At 55.9% G+C, this 26,606-nt stretch overlaps 5 protein-coding genes across 20 annotated transcripts in view; 2 read left to right on the top strand and 3 right to left on the bottom strand.

The window, feature by feature from the left end:
- Positions 1-625: 625 nt before the first annotated feature.
- On the bottom strand, positions 626-4,552 carry RING1 (ring finger protein 1). The gene is made up of 7 exons (XM_077904485.1): positions 4,394-4,552; positions 4,149-4,286; positions 3,210-3,370; positions 2,894-3,109; positions 1,800-2,189; positions 1,347-1,620; positions 626-1,048 (listed from the first exon to the last, which is right to left on the bottom strand). The coding sequence occupies exons 2-7, from the start codon at positions 4,224-4,226 to the stop codon at positions 947-949; spliced, it is 1,221 nt and encodes a 406-aa protein (XP_077760611.1). The 5' UTR covers positions 4,227-4,286; positions 4,394-4,552; the 3' UTR covers positions 626-946.
- A 1,640-nt stretch (positions 4,553-6,192) lies between these two features.
- Positions 6,193-8,432, bottom strand: HSD17B8 (hydroxysteroid 17-beta dehydrogenase 8). 4 transcript variants are annotated; one of them, XM_077904505.1, is made up of 9 exons: positions 8,310-8,431; positions 7,906-8,123; positions 7,689-7,805; positions 7,499-7,591; positions 7,311-7,396; positions 7,112-7,196; positions 6,853-6,895; positions 6,575-6,649; positions 6,193-6,386 (listed from the first exon to the last, which is right to left on the bottom strand). In XM_077904505.1, exons 1-9 carry the CDS (start codon positions 8,353-8,355, stop codon positions 6,370-6,372), a joined length of 780 nt encoding a protein of 259 aa, XP_077760631.1. In that variant the 5' UTR covers positions 8,356-8,431; the 3' UTR covers positions 6,193-6,369. The 4 variants fall into 4 exon arrangements, with proteins under 4 accessions (XP_077760631.1, XP_077760630.1, XP_077760628.1 ...); XM_077904504.1 differs by having other exon boundaries at positions 7,290-7,396; XM_077904502.1 differs by lacking the exon at positions 6,853-6,895 and having other exon boundaries at positions 7,290-7,396; positions 8,310-8,432.
- A 149-nt stretch (positions 8,433-8,581) lies between these two features.
- Positions 8,582-12,607, bottom strand: SLC39A7 (solute carrier family 39 member 7). Its single transcript, XM_077904501.1, has 8 exons — positions 12,113-12,607; positions 11,389-11,803; positions 11,130-11,298; positions 10,915-10,968; positions 10,591-10,755; positions 10,331-10,471; positions 9,924-10,120; positions 8,582-9,474 (listed from the first exon to the last, which is right to left on the bottom strand). Exons 1-8 carry the CDS (start codon positions 12,268-12,270, stop codon positions 9,202-9,204), a joined length of 1,572 nt encoding a protein of 523 aa, XP_077760627.1. The 5' UTR covers positions 12,271-12,607; the 3' UTR covers positions 8,582-9,201.
- Positions 12,345-19,051, top strand: RXRB (retinoid X receptor beta). Of its 4 annotated transcripts, none has more exons than XM_077904496.1 (10): positions 12,345-12,806; positions 13,472-13,719; positions 14,238-14,394; positions 14,755-14,934; positions 16,027-16,199; positions 16,619-16,748; positions 16,944-17,076; positions 17,180-17,283; positions 17,594-17,699; positions 17,786-19,051. In XM_077904496.1, exons 1-10 carry the CDS (start codon positions 12,575-12,577, stop codon positions 17,931-17,933), a joined length of 1,611 nt encoding a protein of 536 aa, XP_077760622.1. In that variant the 5' UTR covers positions 12,345-12,574; the 3' UTR covers positions 17,934-19,051. The 4 variants fall into 4 exon arrangements, with proteins under 4 accessions (XP_077760622.1, XP_077760625.1, XP_077760623.1 ...); XM_077904497.1 differs by having other exon boundaries at positions 12,346-12,806; positions 17,192-17,283; XM_077904498.1 differs by lacking the exon at positions 13,472-13,719 and having other exon boundaries at positions 12,349-12,806.
- A 381-nt stretch (positions 19,052-19,432) lies between these two features.
- Positions 19,433-26,606, top strand: part of COL11A2 (collagen type XI alpha 2 chain) — a 29,810-nt gene continuing 22,636 nt past the window's right edge. For 5 of the 10 annotated variants that reach the window (XR_013383712.1, XM_077904486.1, XM_077904491.1 and 2 more), the window contains exons 1-5: positions 21,047-21,278; positions 23,175-23,324; positions 23,461-23,671; positions 24,126-24,288; positions 25,695-25,877. Coding sequence is in view for 9 of the 10 variants with exons in the window: in XM_077904486.1 (XP_077760612.1) it covers positions 21,062-21,278; positions 23,175-23,324; positions 23,461-23,671; positions 24,126-24,288; positions 25,695-25,877 (924 nt within the window). In the remaining variant the exon portion in view is untranslated. Of the gene's footprint in view, positions 19,631-19,942; positions 20,136-20,243; positions 20,559-21,046; positions 21,279-23,174; positions 23,325-23,460; positions 23,672-24,125; positions 24,289-25,694; positions 25,878-26,606 lie in introns of those variants that run through there. The other 5 variants (XM_077904487.1, XM_077904495.1, XM_077904494.1 and 2 more) reach the window with 3 other exon arrangements.

Below are 26,606 nucleotides of genomic sequence, written 5' to 3' on the forward strand. Positions count from 1 at the left end.
CCGCCGCGCGCCTCGAGGCGACGGCCTCCCCGGAGGCCCCCACCCCTCGGCTCTCGGCCGCCGCCGGGACAGCAGCAGAACCGCGCGGCGCGGCGCGGCGGGCACCCTCTCCTCTCGCGCGCTCCTGGGACCTGTAGTCCCCGGCCCTGCCCGCCTTCGTGGGGCGGCCAGGATGCCCAGCAGGGAGGTTCGGCGGCGCTCCCCGCGTCTCTCCAGCTTCTCGCAGCGGTGAGGAATTAGGCTTCGGAACTGCAGGTCCCGTTGGCGTCTACAAGCATGCCTTGCTGTCTTGAGCCACTCTCCTATTTTCCCTTTGATATTGAAACCCCGGATTTCAGGCAGGGCGATTCAGGTTTTAGGGGGCAGGTTTGAGATCTGACTTCAGACACCGCTCGGCTCTCCATCCTGTCTCTTCCAGCTTCATGGATTGTTCCCCACTATTTTCATACATATATGCTGACTTGGGATTCATAAAATTGGGATTTACACACCGTGAATAACCTTTGACATTTCCTCCCCATTTCCCAGGCTGATTCCACATGATTTCCAGGCTTGTCTCCCCCACTTTTTTTTTGTTTTTCCCCTTCTAGTACATCCCTGATGAACAGAGACACAGAACTGCAGGTTTCAAAGAGGAAAAGAAGCAAACTTGTTGTTGTTGGTAGGAGGGCATGAAGGGGAGGGTTCTTCACCTTCCCCAACATCTTAGATAGCTGGGAGGTTGGGGGGGCAATAGAAAAGGCAGTAGATGGGGGCGCATGCCCCGTTCTGTACAATATAGAAGAATCTGATATAGATACTTTGTATAAAAGCCACTTGTCCTCATTTGTGTCCTCTTGCTGGCTGGCCAGGTTGGGGGACCCTGGGGGACAAAGAAGCTGGGGGTGGTAGGCCAGGACAAAGGGACATCCCATGGTCCCCATCCTCTGGCTGTCCCTTTGTGGGGTCACTTTGGATCCTTGGTGGGGGCATAGCAGAGCTCCAGTGGCCGGGACACCTTCCAGAACTTCTCATTCACCAGTTCCAGGGTCAGCGAGCCATTCAGTGTCTACAGAGGGGTTGGGAGAGAGAGGCAAGGTAAGAAAAAAGAAAGTTGGAGAAGGTGATAAAGGATATGAATAAGGCAGAAAATGATCAAGGGAGGAAGAAAGAAAAAAGCAGGAGCAAGAGATGGGGCAAAGCCGGGGCACAGGGAGTGATGGGGGGAGAAGAAAAGACAGAGATGGGCGATGCAGAGGGAGAGGGGAGGGTGGGCCAGTTAGAAGTCAGAATCTATGGTTCCGTGTGGCCCCAGGCCACCCTCCCCGCCTCTCTCCTCTTATAGCACCGCTCTCAGAGGCTCTCACCGTGAAAGCTCCGCCCCCAGGGGCGATGTAGATGGTGTACTGCTTTTCACTGACACCTTCCAGACTGGGCAAGGCAGGCTCCTCAGGGCCGTCACCGCCTCTGGTACCCCCACCCTCCCCGCCACCCCCATCAGGTCCCCCGGCATCAGAGGCGCCCCCTCCAGGCCCTCCTGGCTCCCCGGCCTCTTGCTGCTGCCTCCGCTCAAGGGCAATACGCAGGGCCAAGTACTTGGAAAGATGGTCCACTGTGGCATTCCCGGTTGTCTTCACATACCTGAAGTGGGAAAGAGGGCAGGTTTAGGCCACAGAAATCTTTAAATGGACAAGGGAAGCAGGGGCTTTCCAGCAGGGCCTCTGAGCTAGGGGTCGTTGCTGGATTTGGGTGAAGCCCCCTTCCGATGGAAGGCTAGGCGCTGTCTGGTTTCTCAGCGGTCGGGAAGACAGGGCTCTCACCTAGTCTGGCAGTATTCTCCCTTCTCCACGAGCAGGGGGTGGGGCCGGAACACGAGCTCAATTTCTCCACCTGGCTCCGGGGGGCTGGGGGCCCCGGGAGGGCTCGGGGGGCCTAGGGTTCCCCCTCCCAAGGTCCCTCCTCGGTCGCCAGAGTCTTCAGAACCGGCGCCCCCACCCACCCCACCAGCGCCGCCTCCCCCCGTCCCTACACTGCTCCCGCCCGCGCCCCCGCCACGGGGTCGCTTGGGAGCAGGGCCTGGGGCAGAGTCAGGGGCGGAGTCTGAGCTCACATCCTCTCCATCCCCCTCTCCCTCCCCAGGCTCTCCTTCCCCCCCACTCATCGTGGTGGTCTGATCTGACCCGGGCATCGGCCGCCTCACACGCTGGGCCCTGTAGAAAGAAGTGGTTGAGGTTAGAAAGCGCCAAGGATAAGGGGTTTAGACTTTAAACTTAGGAGAGAACAAGAGATCAGGGACATCTTACGGATGACACCCAACATTTATTAAACACTAACTACATGCCAAGCACGCTGCGAAGTATTTTGCACTTATTGCCTCACATAGTACAAATCCTAGAAGCAGGTGATTATTATTCTATTTATGGTTGAGGAAACTGAGGCTTAGAGGCTTAGAACTAACTTGGTTCGATCACAGCCCCTTGCCGCTCCTCATGAATTCCCAGAAAAAGTAGCATAGATTTGTAGAAATGCAGAATTTCAGGGTCAACTCCAGACCTACTGAATTAGAATTTGCATTTTTAACAAGACCTTCAGGTAATCTGGATTCACATTAAAGACTGAACAATGCTGGCCTCGGAGGTCATTTAATTCCCAGAGCTTATGCTCAAAGTCACTCCACTGTTCTAACTTCTAGAAAGTTAGAGGGTGAGATAATTTCTCCTTAAGAATAGTAGTGCTGGTTGCTAACTAAGAAGCTTCAATTTACATCCCTGACTTCCAGGCTTTGACAATCAGGGTGTGGCTAGCTATTAGGATGCTAAGGCTTAGAGGCTGGCAGGTGGCAGAGACAGCACCAGGTGTTTGACCCACGCATCTGTCCCACCAGCCCTGCTACAGCCTCTCCCCCAGCTCGAACCTGTGCATGGCCTGCATGCGCAGCCCCTCCTCAATGCTGGAGCTCAGTGCCTGCTGGTTGTGCAGACGACTGAGGCGGATGAGCACCCGGTCTTGATGGGCCTCGTACTCCTCCCGGCTGGGATAGATCTTAGAGATCAGGGCATCAAAGTTGGGGTCTGGCCGCAGAGACCGCTTGGATACCAGCTTCTTGCGGCAGGTGGGGCACTCCTTGTTCCTGGGGTAGGAGAGAGGAGGCTCTGAACAGTCAGTCACCAGGGCAATGAGGTTCCAAGTCTGTACCCTTCACCCCATCTCAAACACATCCCTCCTGTTACCCGCTCCGCAGGGCTGTGACAATACAGTCAGAGCAGAATCGATGGAGGCACTCCTTGGTGGTCATGGTATTCTTCAGCATGTCCAGGCAGATGGGGCACATGAGTTCTGAATGCAGTGACCGAGGGGAAACCGCGATCTCTGTGCCATCCATGATGGCTTCCTGGAGGCATCAGTGAGTGGAAATGTGATGGTGGGTTGGGGGGGGGGGGGTAGAGGATTTAGAAAAAATGGTCCATGAAATGGGAATTTTGAGAAGTACAGTGAAATAGCAGAATCTGAGTACCCCATGTTGGCCTGCTAGGGAAGATGGTAATTCTGAGAGGAGCTTTGACTTGGGAGAGAATGAAAACAGAAAGGATTAGTGTCCATTAACTAAAAGTAGGAGCTTCGAAACAGGAGGATCTGAGGTTTGGCGAGAGGTCTGGGGCTTGTGGTGGCACAGACTTGGAGTTTGGGGAGGACTTTTTCAATAGGATTTCTTATAGCATGGTCCAGGTTCAAGCTATATTAAAATCCCCCAGGGGACTTGTTTAAAACGCAGATTCCAGGGCCCCATCTCTATTGTATCAGAATGCTGGGAGGTGGGGGAAGGCCGAGAGGCTCTATTTTTACTAAAATTGGAAGGAGAGTCTTCTGTGCGCTGACTTGTGACATTGAGCTGAGGAACAGTGAAGGTAATTTTTGTTTACTACCTTTCAGATGAAGGCAGTCATACTTGCGGTAAATCCGTGGGACTAGCTGATGTGAGGATTAAACTAGATAAATGTGAAGTGCTCGTAAAGATTAAGGTGATTCAAAGGTAGGGCCAAGGGAGTCTGTGACATCGGGCAGGGTCGGCAGAATAGGGCAAAAAAAATGGAAAAGAGGCCGTGAGATGGGGTGTGTGGATGGAAGGGTCTGGGAAAGGGAGTGAGCTGTGGAGGGAGAGTCCTTGTCACCTGCGGGGTCCGGTGGAGCTCGTACAGACTCAGTTCCCACGTTTTGCTGGCATTCTGGGCATTCGCCGGCGTCGTCATGGTGACCGGGCACAGACCCCCACCGGGGCTCCGCTGCGGCGGAGGAGGAGGAGAGGTAGGCTGGGGAGCGGGGGTAGAGGGAAGGGGTGTTAGGGGGGCCGCCGTCGCGCAGACCCCGCCCCTCCGGGGCTCCCCCCGCCCCTCCGCCCCGCCGCGCCGCCCCTCACCCGGCTCCAGCCGTCCGCGCCCCGCTGCCGCAGCGCCTCTCTCCCGGCCCGGGCTCCCGGCCCCAGTCCGCTCGGTCCGCAGCCGCTGCTCAGACAGCAGCTCCCGCCGCCGCCGCCGCCATGGCCCGGGCGCTGGGGCCTACGTCACTTCCGCCTGTCCCTCCGCTACACCCCCCACCCCCGCCGGCGGAGACGTCACCCGCCGCTCGGGGCTGGGGGGGGGGGGGGGACGCGACGTGGGCGCCGGGGTACCCCGCCCTCGGGACGCGCCTGCTGCGCGGGAGAGCCGGCGTCCCCGGAGTCCCGAGCTACGTGGGGGCCGCAGTCTCAGTCCCCAGGCCCGCACCGTCGCGCTGCCCACCTTGGCCGCCGTTCCCCGCCCGAGGTCCCCACCCGGGGCCTCCGCTCCGGAGGGCGGGGCCTGGGATCTCTAGGACCCCGGGAGGGGACCGAGGGGGTGGGAAAAGGGGCCACATCCCCCACTCCTCGTCCCCTAGCGGCTCCGGGGAGCAGCTGTCCTCCTCCCCACAACTTCTCCGTCACCGCAGCCCGGCATTCCGGGGAGCGGAGGTGGGGCGGCTGCAAAGGATCCCCTGCCGCTTCGGTCCTCCCGTCCGGTGAATGCCCGGGATTCCCCTCACCACCCTGGGGACTTGCTCCACCCTCCGCTTGGGCTCTCCCTAGACCCTCCGACCCGCTCTCCCCTCGAGGTTTGGGGGCGGCGGCTCGGGACGTCCAGACTCAACTCTCGGCCAGAGCCAGAGACTCGAGAATTGCGTTTGGACAATCAAGAGCCGCGGCCCGGGGCGGGGGAGGGAGGCGCACGGGAGGAACGGGGGAATGGAGACACCACGCGGAAGCAGGGACACACACACAAGATGGGGCCCCTCCGGGGGGGGTGTGCGCGTGTGGGTGGGTAGGGGCACAAGGGGCAGAATGTCTGGAGTGGGAAGCGGGCAGAAGCCTCCTCCGGGACTTTGCAGTAAAGGAAGGGGTCGGGGAGGAGAGAGAAGAGGAAGGGGCAGAGCGATCCCCATTGAGGGCAGGGGATGAGATACCAAGGGGAAAGAGGCCGCGGTGGGCGTCCTGTCTCCTCTAGCCTAAGCTGGGGTTCCCGGACTTGGGCTGCAGCTGCCAGGGGGTAGCCTGTTTCTGGGACAAGGCAGCAGTGGGTCCCCTCTCCCCCTCCCCCAGTTCCCCCCTACTTCCCTGTCCTCTCCTTCAGTCCGTGGCCAGTCCTTATGTGGGCTCCAGAGTCGATTAGCTCGGACCCCCTCCCCTTCCTCCTCCTCCTCCCAGCCCCCTCCCTTCTGCTCTCCTCCAGCCCCTTTCTTCGGCTGGTCCATTCCCCTAATCCTGGCCCCCTCCCCTAATCCCCCCCACCCGACCCCAGGCCGGCTGCAGCTATTGTAAGGTGGAGAGAAAGGGGAGGGGGTACTGAGAGAAGGGAGACCGGTGGGGGAGGGCCACCTGTTCCAAGACCCCCTCCCAAGGCCATACTGGACACTGGGATGGGGCCACCAACAAACCACCCTTGGGGACCATAAGGACCCAGGGAATTGGGGGGAGGGGACTGAGGCTGCATGACTAGTGGAAAGGGGTGGGGCAGAGACCCCCCCCTCTAAAAAAAAAACCCATAATGTCACACATACACAGTGACACACACTCTCTCCTCTCACACCCGGCGGCGGGGGTTGCCCTGGGAGACCAGGCAGTGAAAGGGAACAATCCTTTGGGAAAGGCAAAGGAGGGGGAGGTGGGAAAGGGTCTGAGGGCTTAGACACAAGAAGAACCGGAGGTGGCAGGGAAGAGGATTTGGAATTTATTAGGGTCACAAGCACCCCTGCCTCCCATATTCAGCATTCCAGAGCCATACACTGCTGCGCCTTTTGTAGCCTGGGAACTCAGAGTCCTCATCAGCAGGAGGCCGGTTGGAGTGGTGGGGGAGTGAGCAGAGTCCAGGGTCCGTGAGGCAGTTACATGAAAAGACCTCCTGGCAGGGGCAGAAACATTTGGACAGATGCATAGGTGGAGACAAATGGGCTGGGGGCACCCACTGTGGTCCCTCGCCTATGGGAACTTCTGCTCTTCCCTCAGTGGCTCCAGACTCCCTTCATCTGCTTTCTCTTATCATCTGGGTTCCACTTCTCTACCCTCTCCCTCCCCACGATGGCCTCATACCAGTGACTTCCACTGAGGCGCCTGTGATGTATCCACTGTCTTCAGACGCCAAGAATGTGACCGCATCTGCGACATCTATGGGAATGGTGGGGGTGGGGGGGAGATGGAATCCTACTCACTCTCATAGATCCAAAGTGATCACCTCCCACCAGAACCCTTCCCCACCAACACACACACTCCAACCACCAATCCTAGTGAAATCCTCTCAGATACCACAAACTTTGGTATTTCTTCATTTGGACCCCCTCCCTAGGGCCTCCTCCTCGTTCAGTGCTCACCCTCAGGATCCCCCAAATGTCCCATCGGAATCATTCCAATCACCTGTAAGAAAATACTCCTAAGTGACTGAAAGTTTCTTTTATGGAATTTTGTTGTTGGTGGTTAAGTTTGTGACTCTTTTTTCTTTTGTCTTCATTCCTTGTACACTTATTGAATATCTATTATTCGCCTGGCCCTGTGCCCAGATTCTCTCTGAAGCCCAGAGAGACTGAGTATCTGAATGATTCTGTCCTCTGCCCTCTACCCACAGCCTCCTACCTTGTCCAGCACTTTCTGTGGCACTTTCTGTGTCATGGGTGTTGTAATGAACCCTGGGAGGACAGAGTTACAGCGGATCCCGTGTCTGTGGAAAGGAGATTGGCTGCTGACTCTGGAAAGGACTGAGCACTGACCTGGCCCCCAGACCTCCCACATACCTCAGCAAATCCCTCTGTACCCCCAGGGGTGTCTGACCAACCGTCCAAGCTCCCGAGCTGCAGTCTGGGTCAGGCCAATCACTCCAGCCTTGGATGCTGCATAGTTTGTCTGTCCCACGTTCCCTACCTATAGGTAAGTCAGAGATTTGGGATGAGTCAGGAGTCCCAAGGACGGGTTCTCCTCTCTATGCCCAACTAGCTGACTGACCTCATCCCAGCTCAACCTGACCTTCCCTACGATGCTACTGATGTTGATGATGGACCCACGGCAACCACTGGACACCAGGGCTTGGGCTGCAGCCTGAGTGACTAGAAAGATGCCCTGGTGAGGAAAGAGTAACAAAACAGAAGGGATCAGCTGGGGTGACAGTCTTCTCCCGGCTGGTGGAGCAAGAAGTAACAGATACAGAGGTCGCCACCTTGAGGTTGACAGCTATGACTCTGTCCCAGTCATCCTCAGACATGCGGAGCAGAAACTCATCCCTGGTGAGGCCTGCACAGGAGACGACGACAGATGGCGGGCGAGAAAAGCAGGCCTGTGGAAGGGGGCGGTTACACACCAAAACCCAAAACCCAAGCCCGGGCAGTGGAGGCCATGCCAGCTCGTTAAAGAGAGCGAGGTCGTGTCGCGTTCACCTGTACTTGTTCCAGCAGGCGCCTGACCGCCCCGGCCTCAGACACGTCAGCCTGGAAGGCGGTGTGGGCCCCGCCGGGCGCCACCTTCTCGCTCCCCTGCCCGCCCAGCAGCCACACCGTCTCGCAAGCCGCCGCCCGGTCCAAGTCGCAAGCGGCCACAGTGGCCCCCTCTTTGGCCAGGCGTACACTGACGGCCCTGCCGATGCCGCTACCCGCGCCTGAAGTGGGAGACAACACGCGGAGGGGGAGAAAGGGACGAGTGGGCAGGGGTCACAGGTCAACAGGGCGCAAAATTAGGAAAATCTGGACCAGGGGCCAGAGGTCACAGAAGCTGCAGGCGCCGAGGGCATGACCCCGACAACACTCCGGCACCCCAACCCGCCCGGGGGTAGCATCCCCTCAACCTGTGACCAGGGCCAGCGCGGAGCGGAGCCTGAGCGGAGACGCCATGTCAGGCGGGCGGGCGGGCGGACACCCAGCACTCAGCCAATCCCCGCCAGGGGGCGTGGCCAGGGCGCAGCCGCGCCAATCTAGGCGCGACCAGCGCGGGGCCATCTGCGGCCACCAGCGCAGGCCGACCTCCCACCGCGGGGGCGTGGCCAGACACCACCACTTGGGGGCCTGGGCAGTCGCGAGATGAGGGGCCCCCATTCTCCCAAAAAAGACAAAGACCGCATGTGGGGCGGAAGATCCGAGGACTTTATTTCCGGTCACCACCCCTACCCCTCGATTCTAACAGTGATATCAATAGGAAAAAAAAAAAAAATCAGGCCATGAGATTAGCAACCCACCTCCTCCCTCAATCACTCCCAAATCAGGACACACGATTGATGTTCAATTGATGTATATCCCTGACTCCTCCTGCTACTGCCTCTTTCCAGGGCTCTGATCTTCCCTGAAGCTTCCACCAACAGGTGAGAGGGGGAGGCGGACCTCGGAGAAACCTGTGTGGTTGGCTTGGTCCTCTAAAACAGGTTGCGTAGGGTACACCGAGTAGGCTGTCAACACCCCCCTCTCTTTTCCAGCCGTCTTCATGGCCTCAATTAGCCTCAAACCCAAGATGGTCAGCACATTACTAACACTATGGTCGTTCTGACTTTTCACTCTCACTTCTGCAGCTCCTTTAAGACTGCAAAATCTTGATGGCCCAAATGCCAAAGTTAACACTTCCCTACGATACAACTTCCTTCGGCAGATGTCCCTGGCCAGGGCCCCCAAACTCCACAGACCCCTGACCTGGAGGGCTTAGAGAGGCTAGAGGTTTGGGATTGGGGCGGGGGTGGTTTACCCCACCTCTCACTCGAGGTGGGCAATCAGCACCATCATGACAACTCCTCCCAACAGCCCCAGCACCTCCAGAAGTGACTGCAATGGTGATGCCTCCCTCAACAGCTCAGGCAACACAGACACCGTTGCTACGTAGATAAAGCCACCTGCAGTGAATGGCAGAACCCAACCAGAACCTGTGCCACCCGCAACTTCACTTCCCACTGCCCCTCCTTCAGTTAGGAGGGCACAGGCTGTGCCTGCCAGTGCCCCTATCGCCGTCAGTAGTTGCAGACGCATCGCCTGGTGGGCAGAAAAAAACAGAAGACACTCAACAACATCTAAATATGATCAGTGGTTAGGCATGGCTGGTAGGGTATAGGTATATATGGACAAGGTGGATGTCTCTGGGAACTAAAAAGGAAGGCAAAAAGAGAAGGATCTAGAATAGACACTTTCCGTAAAATCTTAAAATACCAAGGAGATCCTTTCCAGACCTTCTGATTGAGTAGGTCAGGGTCGAGAGCAGTGTGAAAGACCCTCAAAGTATTCAGATGGAGTGTGGAGCATAGTTCAAGAAATACTCAGCCAAAGGACAAAGAAACAGAATTTCTCTGCCCTCATTTCTGGAGAATTTGTTGTTCTTAACAGTACAACTTGTTTGGAACTACTGAGAGGCAATTCTGAGTTTTGGATGGGTGAGTAGGAGGTAGAGTTCGAGGCAATCATGTCTGATGCACATCATCACCAACCTGCTTTTTGCTGCACCCAGATTGGACCAGGATGGCGAAATCCCCCACTTCATGGGGCACTTCGTGTAGCAGGACAGTCATTGTGGTCAGGATCCCTAGCCCCCGACCTCCTCTAAATGAAGCACCAATGGCCAGACCATCTGTGAAGTTGTGTGCCAGGTCAGCAGCCAGATTCAGGTACCCTGATACACGTAGGTCTTGTAAAAGTGGAAAGAAAGACAAAATGATTAGAGGCATCTAACACCCCTAGTTCTAGCCCTTATCAGCCATTATTACCTCTTCCCCCCAAGAGACCACTTCACACCAGCCCCTTCATGTTTTCCAGACAGCTGCCATTATCCACAGTGCATACTCCAAGTAAAACATGATACACTTTACCCAAGTTTATCAATAACCCTGGCTCTCACCTGAACCTGTTTTTTCTTCTTCAGAATTCTGAGGTCTCAGTGGCCCATCTTTGAGCCTCGTGCTCCCTCCTTTCCTCTTCCGAGACCCATTTGCTTCCTTTTCTTCTTCCTCTGAGCTCTGTTTCTCCTTTGAAGGATACTCTGAGGGAAGAAGTTGTTTAAGAGTGGAGAACAGAGATCTCCAAAAATATCCCCAAAAAGGAAGTCTCTTCCTTTTTGCAGCTAAGGTGTTTTTCAAGGAAAGTTCTTCCTAGACTTACTCTGTGTTCCATGCCCATGACTTCCTTGTGTATGACCATGAGTGTGTCCATGTCCATGACTGTGTCCATGTCCTCCTTTCACATGTCTCACAAATTTCTCCACCACCAGAAAGGCAACAATTCCACTGAGGACCCAAAGTCCCACAGACAGAATAGGGCCCTGGCCTGGAAACAGAGGCATTGAGACATTAAGGGAGATGTGGACTCCAGACTCTTCTTCCCCAAGTGCAAGAGAATAGGGAGGGAAACATGGCCCCATTCTGGGAGGGAAACATGGTCCCATTCGGCAACATTCCAACACATCTTCATCCACCCCTTCCTCACCACTGTGGGAATGTCCATGTCCAGGCTGCTCCAGAGGGTGGTGTGAATGAGGTTCTAGAGAAAGGGGGAGAAAAGGCCAAATGAGGGAATAGCCTGCCCAAGTAGCGTGCATTTGGGGGAATACTGCAAAGTCAGGGGTGACAAAGATGAAAGAAGCCTTTTGCCTAAAGAATAAAATACATTAAGATTTGCAGTAGTTGCCAAGGATCACTTACCCAGGGCATGAGGGATGAGGTGCAGAAAGGCATCTCCTAGGAGCCCACCCGAAGCAAAACTCAGCAAGATCTGGAGCAGAGAGCGGTGCCGGGGAGAGTTTGATTCCACAGGGATAAGGAAGAGGACAAAAAATGGAGCTGCAGAGATCAGAACTGTGGCCCCCAGTGCCTGGTGAGGGGAAAGTCAGGGGTCAAGTGGTGTGGAGATTCCCAACAATCCAGAACCAGCCCCTCTCTCCCCTATCCCTTGGGGACTCACATAGGCCCAGAGAGTGACAGTGTCCAGGTCCTGCTTGATGCCCGGAGCCCCAGACTCCCCATAGCCTCCATGGCTATGCTCATGGTCATGTCCATGTCCTCTGTGGTAGAGGCTCTCATGTGATTGGCCATGGCTATGGCCATGGTGCAAATCCTCATGTGCATGTCCATGTTCGTGACCGTGGGTATGCCCATGCCAGATGCTCTCGTGCGTGTGGCCATGGCCATGGGCATAACTGTGTCCATGGTGGAAATCCTCATGTGAGCGCCTGTGGCTGTGGCCATGGAAGTCCTCGTGCAGGTCCTCGTGCAGGTCGCCATGACCCCCGTGTCCGGCCACTAGCAGCCCCAGGGCCGCCCACGTCAGCAGTCCCACGGCCACCCAGTGGGGGGCCCCCAGGCCTCTGGCCATCACGCTGACCAGAGGGGACAGACAGTGACTCCACTTGACCCTCAACTCTATACCTATGCGGGGTCAGCTTTACTTCATTCGTGCCCTCCGTCCACTTCTATGGGACGCTCCCCCATTCCGCTCTATGCCCACCCACATTGCTCCCAAGACTTGGTTTCTTTATCTCCAACCCCCTCCCGGATATAGGGCCCCCGGGACATCGCTCTAGGCTTCTTCCTTCACTTTACGGACTCTCTGGGCCCTAGTCTCTATGACCCACTAGGTAGTGGAAAAGGCCTGGAAAGGACAGTAGGGCAAGGCAGGGAATTCTCACCGGCTTCGGGATCCTCTCCTTTCCCGGTTTGCTCGGACGTGGCAGTCCTGCCTCTGGCTCCCGCGAGAACAGGAAATTCCGTCGCCCCTCGGTCCCAATACCTTTACCAATATGGCTGCACTCTGGAGGCCGCCAAGCTGCCCTACTCTGGCGCGCATGCGCAAGTCTGGAGGTTATTTGAGGGGAGGCTGGGCGAGGCCGGCTAACAGGGCTGAGGAGACCGCCTCCTCCGTTTCCAACTAGACGAGGGGGCGGGAACTAGCGCGGAGACTTCCCGTCTATACCAAGATGGCTGCCATATCGTCGCTGTCATTTTGGTACAGAGCCGAGCGAAGTGCTTAATTCGACCCGGTTCAGGCTAGAGTCTTTTTCTCTGGGGCTTCCTTGTGCTCGTCTGGTCCCCCGGTCAATATCTGGGAATCCCTGGTACCTCTTCGGTATCCTTGCACTCAGCCAAGAATCATGTCTTGGGCCGCTCGCCCGCCCTTCCTCCCCCAGCGGCATGCCGCAGGGCAGTGTGGGCCGGTGGGGGTGCGAAAAGAAATGCATTGTGGGGTCGCCTCCCGGTGGCGGCGGCGACGGCCCTGGCTGGATCCCGCAGCGGCGGCGGCGGCGGCAGCAGCCGGAGAACAACAAACCCCGGAGCCGGAGCCGGGGGAGGCTGGACGGGACGGGATGGGCGACAGCGGGCGGGGTGAGTGTCCTAGCGGACGGACAGGCGAACCAGTGACCGCGTTATCTGCGACCCCTCCCCCCCGTCCCCTGGCGCTCCTTCCCTGGCGCTCCCGCCTCCTTGTTTGTAAACACGCGTCCCCTCCCTCCGGAGGGCCCTAGCGCCCTCCCCCCCCGGGGCGGGGCGGGGAGGGGGAGCTTCCGCCCTCCTGGCTTTGGCTGTTTGAGGCCCTGCAGTCCTGAGGTCCCGTGCGTGGGACACGAGTCCTCGAGTTTGGGGGCTCTGGACGTTTGAAGGCAGATCCTGCGTCCGAGGAAGGGTCTCTTCCGCCCCTTTCCATTGTACGATCCGGCTTCAAGCTGGGAATGGAGGGGCTGTCCGTTCCACCCCACGTGCTGCCCCACCCACATAAGATCTGCCTAGCTGGGGGTGACCAAGTATATTGCTTGGAATTCTTTCTCACCCGAACTCTCCTGTCTTTTGTCAACCCCCTCTTCTCACCACAATTAGGAGTTAAACCGTTGTTTGACAACCGGGTGTTTCTGGACACGAGGATGGGTGGGGTGGAGGGGTGCAGTGGGGGTTAGAGAGAGAATTAAAGTCTCCAGTTGGATGATCTAAGACTCATTTTCTCTTTTTGTCTTTCTGTCTGTGTGTCTCTGTGCCTCTATGTACCCTTCCCTCAGACTCCCGAAGCCCAGACAGTTCCTCCCCGAATCCCCTTTCCCAGGGGGCTCCTCCCCCTTCTCCCCCTGGGTTACCCCTCCCCCCTTCATCAGCCCCAACCCTTGGAGGCTCCGGGGCCCCACCCCCACCCCCGATGCCACCCCCCCAACTGGGCTCCCCCTTCCCAGTCATCAGCTCTTCCATGGGGTCCCCTGGTTTGCCCCCTCCAGCTCCCCCAGGATTCTCCGGGCCTGTCAGCAGTCCCCAGGTGAGAGGTCATGGCTCACTGACTGCCTCTCCACTTTCATTTCCTTGTTTTCCTTGTGACCCCAGATCCTTGTGTGAACTTCCCCATGGCCCACTGACCTTCCAGTCCTCTAATCCTGGCAGGCCTGTGGTCCTTGTGAGACCCCTTGCCCTTCCTGAGGTGACTGATCTTTCAGTGCATGCTTCCTTCCCAACCCTATAAAAGGGTCCCTATGCTGACCCTATGCTGACGTCCCACTCATCTATCAGTTATTTTTGCCCTTTGTGACCCATCTGTTGTCCTGAGATACATGCCCTTCAGGGCTCCTGTATTACACAGTCTCAGGGAGAACTGTATGTCTAATCTCTTTGGGGTTGTGCTCCAGGGGTGGCCCTTCACAGAGACTACAATGTAAATAATGTTCTCTGTAATGTGCAATGCAGGCCCTGCCTAGGTGGTAGGGGATGATTTCCATGACCTTTGAGAGATTCTCCTTCCCATTGAGTCTCCCTGTGACTTCCCTATTTCCCCCATCCCAGATTAACTCAACAGTGTCGCTCCCTGGGGGTGGGTCTGGCCCCCCTGAAGATGTGAAGCCACCAGTCTTAGGGGTCCGGGGCCTGCACTGTCCACCCCCTCCAGGTGGTCCTGGGGCTGGCAAAAGGCTGTGTGCAATCTGCGGGGACCGAAGCTCAGGTACGAGGCTCAGGTGATCACCAAAAAGGAAGAAAGAGAGCATCTGACATTTACCATCACCTGTGGGATTGCCACAGGCTCACAGGGTTGCATTGGAGCAAGTGGGTGGGGGGAAGCTTGATGATAGTTAAGGGACCTGAAGCTCAGATGTGGGAGGGGGATGGTCAGAGAAAAGGGAGGGCTGGTACAGGGTTTGAACAGTGAGGAGAGTGGGACTGGATCATCCCTCATTTCTGGGTTCCCCATCTCTATTTGGCAAACACAGTGGATTTAAACGAAGTTTGCTGAGGGGAAGTTGGTGAGAGACTTAATGGTGAGGGATCTACATGCAGCCTTGTTGCTCTTCCCCTCTCCTCTTAGGCAAACACTATGGGGTTTACAGCTGTGAGGGCTGCAAAGGCTTCTTCAAGCGCACCATCCGTAAGGATCTGACCTACTCATGCCGGGACAACAAGGACTGCACCGTGGACAAGCGCCAGCGAAACCGCTGTCAGTACTGCCGCTATCAGAAGTGCCTGGCCACTGGCATGAAGAGGGAGGGTAAGGGTCCACATCAGCCGGGCTTCCTTGGCTACCCTGTGGGAGAGGAGGGAGGAGGTGGAGGGAGACTGCAGGAAACCTTAGTCTACATCTCTCCGTAGGACTGGACTGTTCTCTCTCCTCCTCCAGAGGGCGATATTTGATTTCTCTCTCCCCTCCTCATCAGCTCTTCTTCCTGGTATCCTGTTCTGTTCTCATTTCCTTCTTAATGGGGGTGCTTTTCTGTGGCCTGCACCACTGGCGTGCCCCCCCCCCCCAGTACTAGGGTAGGATAGCTTTTCCTTACCTGTGATGGGCTTCTCTGTCTCCTCTTCTCAGCTTGAATAGTCCCTCCTCTTTGACCCAAATGATTGTTTATCTGTGGTCCTTCCTCCAAAGTCTGGAACTCTACTCTTTTAAGTTGCAGACTTTATTGAAGACCTCAGGGCTGCCTTCCCTTTTCTTTGTCTTGTCTTAAGTCTGATGCTGGAATTTTCAAACACTTTAGAGTATCTTAGTCAAATGGGCTTGAGGCCTGGTTTTCCTGAGGTCATGGAACAAAAGAGGGGCAGGGCTGGGATCAGAACCCATCCTTGAAGACCCAGGCTGGTGATCCTTTCACTATCTCTTCACTGAATCAGAAGAGCATCTCTTTGGCAGTCAGGCAAACTTGGATTTAGATGGATGACTTGCCGGGCATTATGTGAACTTGGGCAAGCTATCTAACTTCTCCAAGCCCTAAATTCTTCATCTTAGCAACAGGGGTAAGAGCTCACATGATTCTTAAAATAATTTGAGGGAACTATAAAATGTTTCACATTTTACATTTCTTTTCACATTTCTTAGAACGTAGTTGGGCCTCAGTTTAAATGTTAGCTTTCTCCCTAATTCCTTTACCCTCCCATCCCCTCCTCCTTCTTGGCTTGTTTATCTGCACTTGTATAACTCGTTTCCAGACTGCTCCTAGTCCACTGTTGCTAGTAACTTCCCCAGTTCCTGTAAATATCTCCTAAGGGCCATAAGAACCCTGATGAGACCTAAGGACATTTCAGAACCCTTCGTGGCTGACTGTTGACTTTCCACTTTTTCTTCTCTTCCCCTTCCCACTTGCAGCAGTTCAGGAGGAGCGTCAGCGGGGGAAGGACAAGGACGGGGATGGGGAAGGGGCTGGGGGAGCCCCGGAGGAGATGCCTGTGGACAGGATCCTGGAGGCAGAGCTTGCTGTGGAGCAGAAGAGTGACCAGGGCGTTGAGGGTCCTGGGGGAACCGGGGGTAGTGGCAGCAGCGTGAGTGATGGGGTCAATCCAGTCTCTTTCCTGATGGGGGGTGGGGGGATGGGAGTCTAGGTTGGTTCTATTTCCCTCTCCACTCCCTTTCCCTCCCAACCCTACCCCCACCTCCCCCCACAACACTGCTTGGGACTGGAAGTGCTGCCAAACAAGGTTTGTCAAACATCTGAGGTGGGTGTGATAGTTTTCTGTCCCCATCCCAAAACAACCCAGTGGCAGAACCACAGGCAAGTCCTAAATACGTAATTGTTTTCACAAATGCCAGAGGAGAAGCCTGACTTACAGGGATTGGTTCATGGTTTTGAAGGGAGACTCTGTATGAGGAGGTGATATCAGAAACCTCTTAAAACTGGGGGGGTTCCATTGTATTTCCAGACCTTCTGTAACTCTTGCACCCCCCCCCCCATCCCCTGCAGCCAAATGACCCTGTGACTAACATCTGTCAGGCAGCTGACAAACAGCTATTCACGCTTGTTGAGTGGGCGAAGAGGATCCCACACTTTTCCTCCTTGCCTCTGGATGACCAGGTCATATTGCTGCGGGCAGGTCAGTGACCTTGCATCCCCTTGAGTTCTTGACATTTGACCCCTACTTGACCTTCTGGCCTTCAGTGACCCCAGTGGATACTTACATACCAAGGGGGCCAGGTTCATTGACCTCACCACTTCTTCTCTTCCCCTGATATGCTTTGACTCCCATGGTCTGATCCCTGGCTCCTGACCCTTGCTGCCCCCTACCCAGGCTGGAACGAGCTCCTCATTGCTTCCTTCTCCCACCGATCCATTGATGTCCGAGATGGCATCCTCCTTGCCACAGGTCTTCATGTGCACCGCAACTCAGCCCATTCTGCAGGCGTGGGAGCCATCTTTGATCGGTCAGTGGCCCGCTGCTGGGCTGGCCTGTAGGTAGAGGGGGTGGGGCTATAGGCTGGTCCGTGTCCAAGGCTGGCTGAGCTGTGACCTTTGAGTGACCTGCAGGTCCCTCTCCAGGGTGCTGACAGAGCTAGTGTCCAAAATGCGTGACATGAGGATGGACAAGACAGAGCTTGGCTGCCTGAGGGCAATCATTCTGTTCAATCCAGGTAAGAGGAGGATTACCCTTGTCTTTTAAGACCAAGGCAACCTTGGAGCCTCCTCTTCTCCAGAGACTCCTAAATTACCCAGCTATCCCCCCTCAACCCGGAAACCTCCCAGCTGACCAGGAAAAACCCACATCCACTGATACGTTCCCTTTTGACCCCATTCCATAACTTGCCCTGCTTCCTTGCCAGGCATCTGGTAAAGAGGCTTTAGGTGGGGCCCAAAGAGGGTATCGTGTGGGCCACATCTCCACATTTGTCCTGACTTGATTTGTCCTGCTGCTTCTTCCTCCTCTTTTCCTTGCCATCCCAGATGCCAAGGGCCTTTCCAACCCTAGTGAGGTGGAGGTTCTGCGGGAGAAAGTGTATGCATCACTGGAGACCTATTGCAAGCAGAAGTACCCTGAGCAGCAGGGACGGTGAGAAGGAGCTGTGGGGGCAAGGAATTGTGGGGTGCCATCAGAGCCCATGTGGTTCCAGCTGTCTTTTCCCACCTCTACCTCAGGTTTGCCAAGCTGCTGCTACGTCTTCCTGCCCTCAGGTCCATCGGCCTTAAGTGTCTAGAGCATCTGTTTTTCTTCAAGCTCATTGGAGACACCCCTATTGACACCTTCCTCATGGAGATGCTTGAGGCTCCCCACCAGCTGGCCTGAGCCCAGACCTAAATGTGGTGCTCCTCACACCTGAGGAGTATACATGAGGGGGACTCCAGACTTGGGGCATGGTGGGAGGGGCCATGCCCTAGAACCTTGGTGAGGTGAGGAGTACAGGGCAGAACTGAGACCTCCAAGGGGATCCATAAACCTTCCAGGGGATTTGCGTGATGTCCCAAATCAGAGGGGACCCCCGATCCTTGTGAGGGCTGGACCTCTCCCTTCAGTGGCCTTGAGTCTCTGAACTTGTGTGGGTCTGCCATGATTTGGGGTGAGTTCTCACGCCCTGCCTGGAACGATCTCTCCTTCCCCTAGCACAAAGCACTGGCCTTGCTCACAGGACCTTGCTTCCTTCTCATCTTGCCTCACTTAGCTACCCATGTGAAGAGAGAAAATGGGAACTCGCCCAGAGATGGATGTTGGGGGGCAGGCCCCTCAAACTGATGGACATGGGAGTAGCACTCTGACAGGCCTTCCTTGAGACCTTGACAGCCTTGACAGTAGCCCGGCAGGTGGGGGCTACTCTGGTAGAAGGAGGAGCCTTGTCACTGTCTCCTGTCCAGAGTCTGTCTCACACTTCACCTCCTGCTGCAGTCAGACTGAAAAATGAAAAGGTAGTAGTGGTTGAGGGGTGGGTGGAGATGTAGGAACCCATCTGCTATTTTTAATTTCCTCTGAGGATAGAGACTTGCAGTTAGACTCAAAGAAGTACTGTACTTTCCCAGATTGACTAAGAAATGCCAGTGGTGGAGGTGGTGTTTGGGAAAGGCTGGGCCCTGAGATGGTCTGTCCATGGGGCCCTTCAAGCCCTGGCTTTCCCAACCCCCTCCCCATCTCTTCTTGTCTAAGTAGAGGGAGGGGCCTGGGATGGTTTGGTGAGCAGTCCTCAGGCCCTTCCTTTGACAGCCTCCCCCCAGACCTGGGCACACACAGTGTAGACTGGGGTGGGGGGAGCACAGGACCCTGGCCTGAGAAGTGAGGGGGGATGGTTAGCCTGCGGAGATGAGGTGCTGGGGCTGCATGATTTTTGCCCTGCAGCTCTTTTCTCTGGGGTTCCTTTCCCTTCTCTTTCACTCACACATAAACTAGCTTTCAAATTAAAATCGCTGTTTTCTGGACTGAGGTGACTGTGTTGAGGGGAGCAGCACTGCATCGGGGCACCCGCCGAGTGGTGGGGGGCAGGGAGGGTATCCAGTCGGGAGCTCCGGGGCCGCGCTCCCTTGACGCTGCCGCCGCCGAGGTTCCCTGGGGCCCGAGAGGCAGACACCGGGTGGGGGACACAAGGCGCGCTTTGTCGGGGAGGGGGGAGAGGGTGTGCCAGGCTGGGGGCGGGGCCGGCCGGAGGAGGAAGAGGGGGGCGGCTGATTCTCAAAGGCGCCTTGTTCGCCCGCGCCCTCCTAGCGCCAGCGGGCGGCGGCGCCTCGGCTAGCTCCAGCCCTCGCCGGCCGCGCTGCGGGCTCCGGGCAGACCCGGCGCCGTGCCCGTCGGTGGGGGCGCGCTGGGTGCGGAGCACGGAGGCCCCCTCAGGCATTGCCCGCCCGGACTGGCGTCTCGTCCCCGAGTGACCCTGTTCCCCGCGCTCTTCCAGCTAGCTTCGACGGCCCCTCGTCTCTCCGCGGGGTCCCTTGCCACCTGGGCTCCCGGACTCCCTGGCCTCGTCCCGCCGCCCTCTTCATCTCCTTGGACCTGATTATCCTGTGCGTGGTGGGCTGTCCAGCGTCTGGCTCTCACCGCCCCCACGCCGCACCCTCCCCCCCGCTTCCCCTCCTGTAACCACCTGCCCCCCTCCCCACCACTCGCAGCTGTCGGGTAGCAGGTACCCCATTGCTATCTATAGCCTTGTCTATAAATACCCCATCCCAGGCCACCCCTGTAATTACACTGGGCGGGGCGAAGGGAAGTAATTATGGAGACTTGATTGGGGGGGGAGAGAGACCCCCCCAGGCCCGCCTCTCCCCTCCCACTGTGTCCTAAGTCCCGCCCAGGACTGCTGAAAAGAGGCTCTGGGCAGCCAGGTGGGAGGGAGTTGAGGTGGGGGCTTCGACTGGAGGTCTGGGTCCTAGAAAAGGAAGGGGCCGGGGAAGAGATATTGGGGTTCCCAAAAAGGTAATCTTGGGTACAGGCCATTCAGTCTGCAAGGAGCAGAGGAAAGCAGCACGAGGGGCAGGGAACGAGGGCTCCTGTCCCCCCACCCCAAACCAGGTGGAGATCGAGGGTGGGGTTTCCCTTCGGTGCCTGTGGGCGGGCGGCTGGAGGCGGGGGCTGGGCCAGGACGGGGGCGGGGTGGGGGCTCTGGGCCGCAGGGGTGGCCGGGGACACACAGGAGCGGCGGCCACCGAGGAGGGAGCAGTGCTGAAGCCCCGACGGCGCCCGGTTGCATGGAGCTGGGCCACTGAGAGCTGTTGCTACCCGACAGCCTCTGATCTCTACGGAACCCCAGCGTCCGAGGCTCAAAGCCTGCTTTTCTCCCCTGTCAGCCTTGGGCCGTACAGCGCCTCTGGCCGGCCCTAGGTCCCTGGGACCCGGCGTTAGGGTCGCAAGCCATGGAGCGGTGCAGCCGCTGCCATCGCCTCTTCCTGCTGGTACCGCTGGTGCTGGGGCTGAGCGTAGTCCCTGCCTGGGCAGGTAAGAGGAGTCCCGGCGCTGGATCCTCAGAGTCAGGCGGTAGCTCTCAGTAACCCCTGGGTAGGGGACAGCTGATGCTGGGGGCCAGGTTCTCAGTTCAAGAAGGGGATTTTGGGGGCCAAGGATCCAGGCTGGAGGGCAGGTCACCTTGGAACCACGGTAGGGATCTCTTTGCCTCCTTGCAGTGACTGGGCCAGAGCAGGTAAGGCTGAAAGGTGGAGGCTCACCTTAAAGAGTGGGACTGGATGCTGAGGGACTCCAGGGAGAGCCGAAGATGGCCAGGGCTGGTGAAGTCCAGCTGATGCTGGGGTGAGGAGGCAGATGTCAGTGTTGACGGGTGAGGATTGTGTGTGTCTTCTGGGCTTTCTATCTATGTCTGGGGTGAGAGGGGAGGAGCATCTGTGGGTCAGAGCAGAGCAGTAAGTAAGGAAAGAAGGGACGCCTGGACTATTTGTCCCCCTGGCTTCCCCGATAGGATCCCCTTCCCCCTCCCTGTGCCCTCGATGCTGCCACGCGGCTGGCTCTGGGGAGCACTGGGGCTGGCTGCCAACAGGACGGCCGCTGGACAGGCTGGGATCAGGTGTCTGAGGCGGGAGCCAACTCTTTGCATTCCTGCCTCACCCCTCCCCCTCTGGCCAGCAGGGCTCCCCTGGGACCCCGGTGTCCACACCCCAATCTTTTCCTTCTTTTTTCTCAGGATCCAGAAGTCCTGGGACCTAGGTAAGGGATTTGATGCTGGACGGAGGGGGCTGGGAGCGCCTGGGTCCTAGGCAGGCAGGACCTAACTGATTTGCCTCCAGCTGATTTGCGTATAACTCCACTATTCATTTCTTCTCTCTTCTGGAGAGAAAATGGTCAGAATAGCAGCATAAAGGATTTAGATTAGATCACAGGAGGAAGAACTTCCAAGATGCAAGGAGCATGAGGCTAAGGGACAGGAAATTGAAGCGCGTGATGTCTGTGGATTCTTGGAGCCTTTCTTAGGGAGGAAAGGAACAAGGAACCCTCTAGCATGGAGGCTAGGCATGGCTGAGATGATTCTCTTATTTTGGGGCTGAGTGGCCAGAGATGGGACTCTACAGGGAAATGGGCTACTGTGGAATTCATAAGAGTAAAAAAATGGGGCAAAGGTAGACTGATGGGGGAGATGGGGCTACCAGTGGGGAGCCTGTGGGACAGATTGAGGCCAGAGCCAGTGGGGGCACATATGTGGCTTGAGGTTGGCAGATGGGTGGGCAGACCTGTGGGTAGATCGTCTATAGGATGGAACCATACTCCTGTGGGATTTGGTGAAGGGGCGGGGGCTCTGAGGTCTCTTTGGCCTGGGGTCTCTGTGAGTCTCTGTCTCTGTCTCACTCACCCTTCCTCTCTCAAAGCAGCCCTTGTGTGTTGGTGTTTGTGGAGCTGCCACACTCAGGGGCCAGGCTAGGGCGAGGCGGGGTGGTGGTGAAGGGGAGGGCAAGGCCGTGGTTTCCCAGCTCCTGGACTCAAAGAGCCTTTTCTCTGCCTCTCCGCTGCACCTCACCCACCCCACCCAGCCCTACTCTTCTGATCGCTCTGGCCCCTGCCCTGCCCACCCTGTGCTTCTATGAAAATTTTGCTGGACTTTCTCTGGGATTTTTCCAATCTGGAGCTGATGGTGTGAGGAGTGTGTGTATGGAGGAACAAGAGAGGGAAAGGTGACCTTTGTCTTCCAGGGAGTTTGAGCCTGAGGAAGCTGAATTCTAGGTGGATAGGGCAGATACCCTGGGTCTTGAATCTTTGGATCCAAGAGTTGGTTGGGGGGGGGCAGGGTTGAAGTTCCAGGTGTGGGGAGCTTGCCTGGTTTTGGGCAAGGACTCTGATGGGATCCACAGATGTGTGGCTTGGGGCCCTGGACCTGCTCCGGCTCCTCGTGGCAGCTTCAGTCCTCCCCTCTGCCCCCGCCCCCCCAGCCCATCTCCTGAGCCAGGGGTATAGGCTCCTGGGGTGGCTCTTTCTGCTATCTCCTTCCTCAGCATGGTCAGAGTTGTCCCCAACTCCCCAAATGCAGGAACTGAAGCAGCTTGAAGCCCCATCCCCATAGATCTGCCTCTCCACTCTGCCTGGTGGCCCCTCTGCACCTCCTATGCCCAGGATGATCGATTGCCCAGATGTTGTTTCTGCTGGAGATACGGGAAGGAGGCCAGAGACCCAGAGATATGGAGAGGGAGTGAGAGAGGGAGAAAGACAGGGAAGAGAAAAGCACAGAGTGTAAGAGAGGTGGACGAAACCAGAAGACACAGGGAGAGAGAAAGATCTACAGATCCAGAGATAGGAAGAGTGAGAGAGAAGGGGGGATGGTGGAGAGTAGAGAGGATTCATGGGTTGAAAGACAGAGATAGGGAGAGACTGAGCGAGACACACTGGGAGGCAGAGGGCCATGTGGAGCTGAATACACAGCTAGTGCCACCCTCTTCCAGGTGACTCTCGATTCCCATCCACTCAGAGCCCATTCAGAGGCAAGTTAAGGGAGAGGTGACCTTTGCCTTCAGAGAGCTTGAGCCCTAGGAGGTTCAGTTCCAGACTCCAAATGTCCCCATGTCTTGGCCCTCCTGAGGATGTGTCCCTTTTCCTGACTCTCATGGACTTTCCCAGGTGTACCCCCTGTGGATGTGCTCAGGGCCCTGAGGTTTCCCTCCCTTCCTGATGGCGTCCGGAGGGCCAGAGGCATCTGTCCGGCTGATGTGGCCTACCGAGTGTCCCGACCTGCCCAGCTCAGTGCACCCACCCGCCAGCTCTTTCCAGGTATGGGTGACATGGTGGAATAGAGAGAGCTGGGGCAAGGTCACAGGGTGGGGTCTAGAATCAGACACCAGGAGGGGAGGGTTTTATGGCTCTTTTTACTCTCATTGTACCTGGTTGTGTTTCTTTCGGGTACCAGGAGGTTTTCCCAAAGATTTCTCATTGCTGACTGCTGTCCGGACCCGTCCTGGCCTTCAGGCTCCCCTCCTGACACTCTACAGTGCCCAGGGTGTTCAACAGCTGGGCCTGGAGCTTGGCCGACCCTTCCGCTTCCTGTATGAGGACCAGACTGGACGGCCTCAACCCCCAGCTCAGCCAGTCTTCCGAGGCCTCAGCCTAGCAGATGGCAAGTAAGTCAGTTTGCTCCTCTGGTCTGCCTGCACTGCCCCTTCGGGAGCTCCCCTCTGGCCACTGCCCCAGAACCCCCAGTCCCTACACTAGGAAACCCTGCCAACCCTTTTGGCCACACCTCATCTACCTACTGCCCAAAGTTCAGACATTGTTGGTTTAGGGTTTGGACTTCAGAGTTTAGATCCTTGCATGTGGTACTAGCCTGTGCCTTGGGCAAGTTAACTTTTTTAAGCCTCAGTTTCTATGGCTATAAAATAGGGATGGTAGGATCACGAGAATCAAATGAGAAAAGTATTGCCTGGTGCATTGTAAACATTCAATAAATAGTAGCTACTGTGATTCCTATTATCGTTATCCTTGGCTCCAACCTCTCCATCAACTAACTGTTCTCTGGCCCTGTTGAGCCCACCCCCTCAGTCACTTGAACCACTCCCCCCCCCGCCCCATGACCAGGTGGCACCGTGTGGCTGTGGCTGTGAAGGGCCAGTCTGTCACTCTCATAGTTGACTGCAAGAAGCGAGTCACCCGGCCTCTCCCCCGAAGTGCTCGTCCATTGTTGGACACCCATGGAGTGATTATCTTTGGTGCCCGTATCCTGGATGAAGAAGTGTTTGAGGTAACCAGAACAGAGAACAGAGTGATTTCTTATCCCATATATTGTGTCTATTCCCCTTCTGGCCCCAGCTCTCCATCTTCTTATACTCTGGCCCTTCATTTGAGCTCTCATGAATTTATATTTCCATTTTCTATCCTCAAGGCTAACTTTCTCTGTAGGAGAATTAGGCACCCACTTCTATGGCAGGACAGCTGTCTTCATCAGTCCACCTATCCATTTATCCCTTCAACTAATCTCTCTATCTACACCCACCCATTCATGTACTCATCTAAAACCCACCCACCCATTTATGCACTTACCCACCAATCAAGCATTCAAGTTTGTATCCACCCATTTGCCCATTTTCCTCTGCCCAGCCACTTTCTTCTTCACTCATCCGTCAGTCTATTCACCTTTAACCCATCCATTTATTCAATCATTCATCCACCCACCTAGCCCATCTACCCATGCATATGAGGATGCATGTATTCATCCGTCCCCTCATTCACCCACGCACTCCCCATCTATTCATTCATTCATTCATTCATTCATTCACATATTCACTTCCACCCATCTACCTACCTATCAATCTGTTCTCTCTACTCCATACCTCCATTTATCTACCCACCAACCCTCTCATTCATTCATTCACCATCCACTAACCCTCCCATTCAGTCAGTCATGCATCTGAGCCCTCATCCATCCATCCATCCACCCACCTCGCTAGTCAATATTCTTTGAATACTTGCTGTCCCAGTCTCAAGAGGGAACACAGAAGAATACTGTAAGATCTCTGTCATCCTCAGGAGCTCCCAGGTCCTCTTTGAAGATGAGACAGTAACTCCAAACTATAATATATGGCAAGGTGTGCTAAGCACCACATGTGGGCACAGATAAATGGCATTGGAATTCAAAAGTGGCTTCCCTCTCCCCCATTTCTAGAGGTCCCGAGAATTCTCATCATTTCTGCCATTGGAAGGTCCAAGCAAGTAAGGCTGGGACACTGTTTTCAGAAGCCTTGTGGAAAGTTTCATGCATTACCACAAGGGGCCGGGGATAGGCAAACAATGTTGGATTTAGAGTTGGAATATTTGAATTTCTAGTCTGAGTCCATCATTGCAAGTGACCTTGTGCCAGTCATTGTCTCTTTGGGCTTTCCTGAGTGGAATATATCAAACAATAGGCATAAATATCCTTGCCCTACTGATTTTCCCAGTTGTGGTGAAGGTCCAGTGGGATCATGGATGAGAAGGTCCTTTGAAAACTGAAAAGGGCTATGTACATGGGAGGGCTGATAATGATCTTCTCCCATTATGTTGTTTTACCTAGGACGGGCTGGTAGCCCTTGTTCCAGACTTAACCCTCTGTCTATTTCTGAACCCCCCTCTGCCTCCTTCCATTGAAGTTCCTTCCTCATGTCTTTGCAGGGTGACATCCAGGAGCTTGTCATTGTCCCAGGGGTACAAGCTGCCTATGAATCCTGTGAACAGAAGGAGCTGGAGTGTGAGGGGGCTTGGAAGGAGAAACCTCAGAAACACAGAGCCCAGAGATCTCCAAAGCAGCAGCCATCAAGACTTCATAGGCCACAAAACCAGGAACCTCAGCAACAGGTGAGGGAGCTGGGTGAACCCCAGACTACAGCACACTCCAGGGAGGGAAGGCACCCAGACACCTCCCCAGGGAATTCCCCCAATGTCTCAGAGCTCCTCATCCTATTTTGGGCTCCTGTCCTCCCCTCCATTAGAGCCACTCTCCAACCATGCCTCCCTCTTTCAACCACCACTCCTCCTCCCAGTCCTCATTCATCAACCTTTTTATTTTCAATAAAAAATAAAAAGAGTCTTTATGAAAGAATCCATGGCTGGGAGCTGTGTCCCCTGCTCATGTCTTCTTTCCTCTGCCAGTCTTTTCTGTAACTGTGTCCTTGGGTTTCCCATCCCTTTTTTTGAATTAAGAGATTGGGGGGCATTGTGTGTGTGGGATAAGATGCAGGGACAGAGGATGGGAGAGACAGAGCAAGGGAGAAAAGATGAAATGGTAAGACTTAGGAGGAGAAATGGGGAGGAGCAGGAGATAGGGAAAATCTTGAAAGAGTGCTGGGCCTGTGGAATTCTGTGGAATTCTATGGAATTCATTGGAAGGTACAGGGTAAAGGGCTGGGGAGAGGGGGAAGGAGGAGGCTTGGGTTCCAGATGGTTAGGGTGACAGATATGATCTGGGATCAGTGGTCTGAAGTTTGGAAGGTCAATCTCTTAATCATGTCTGCTTCTGTCCCACATGTGGGACCCACCCCCCCTTTCTACCTCTCCTCTTCTCTCTCCTGACCCCTAACCTCTCCT

This window comes from Canis aureus, chromosome 7 (assembly GCF_053574225.1).
Source record: "Canis aureus isolate CA01 chromosome 7, VMU_Caureus_v.1.0, whole genome shotgun sequence".
NCBI lineage: Eukaryota > Metazoa > Chordata > Mammalia > Carnivora > Canidae > Canis > Canis aureus.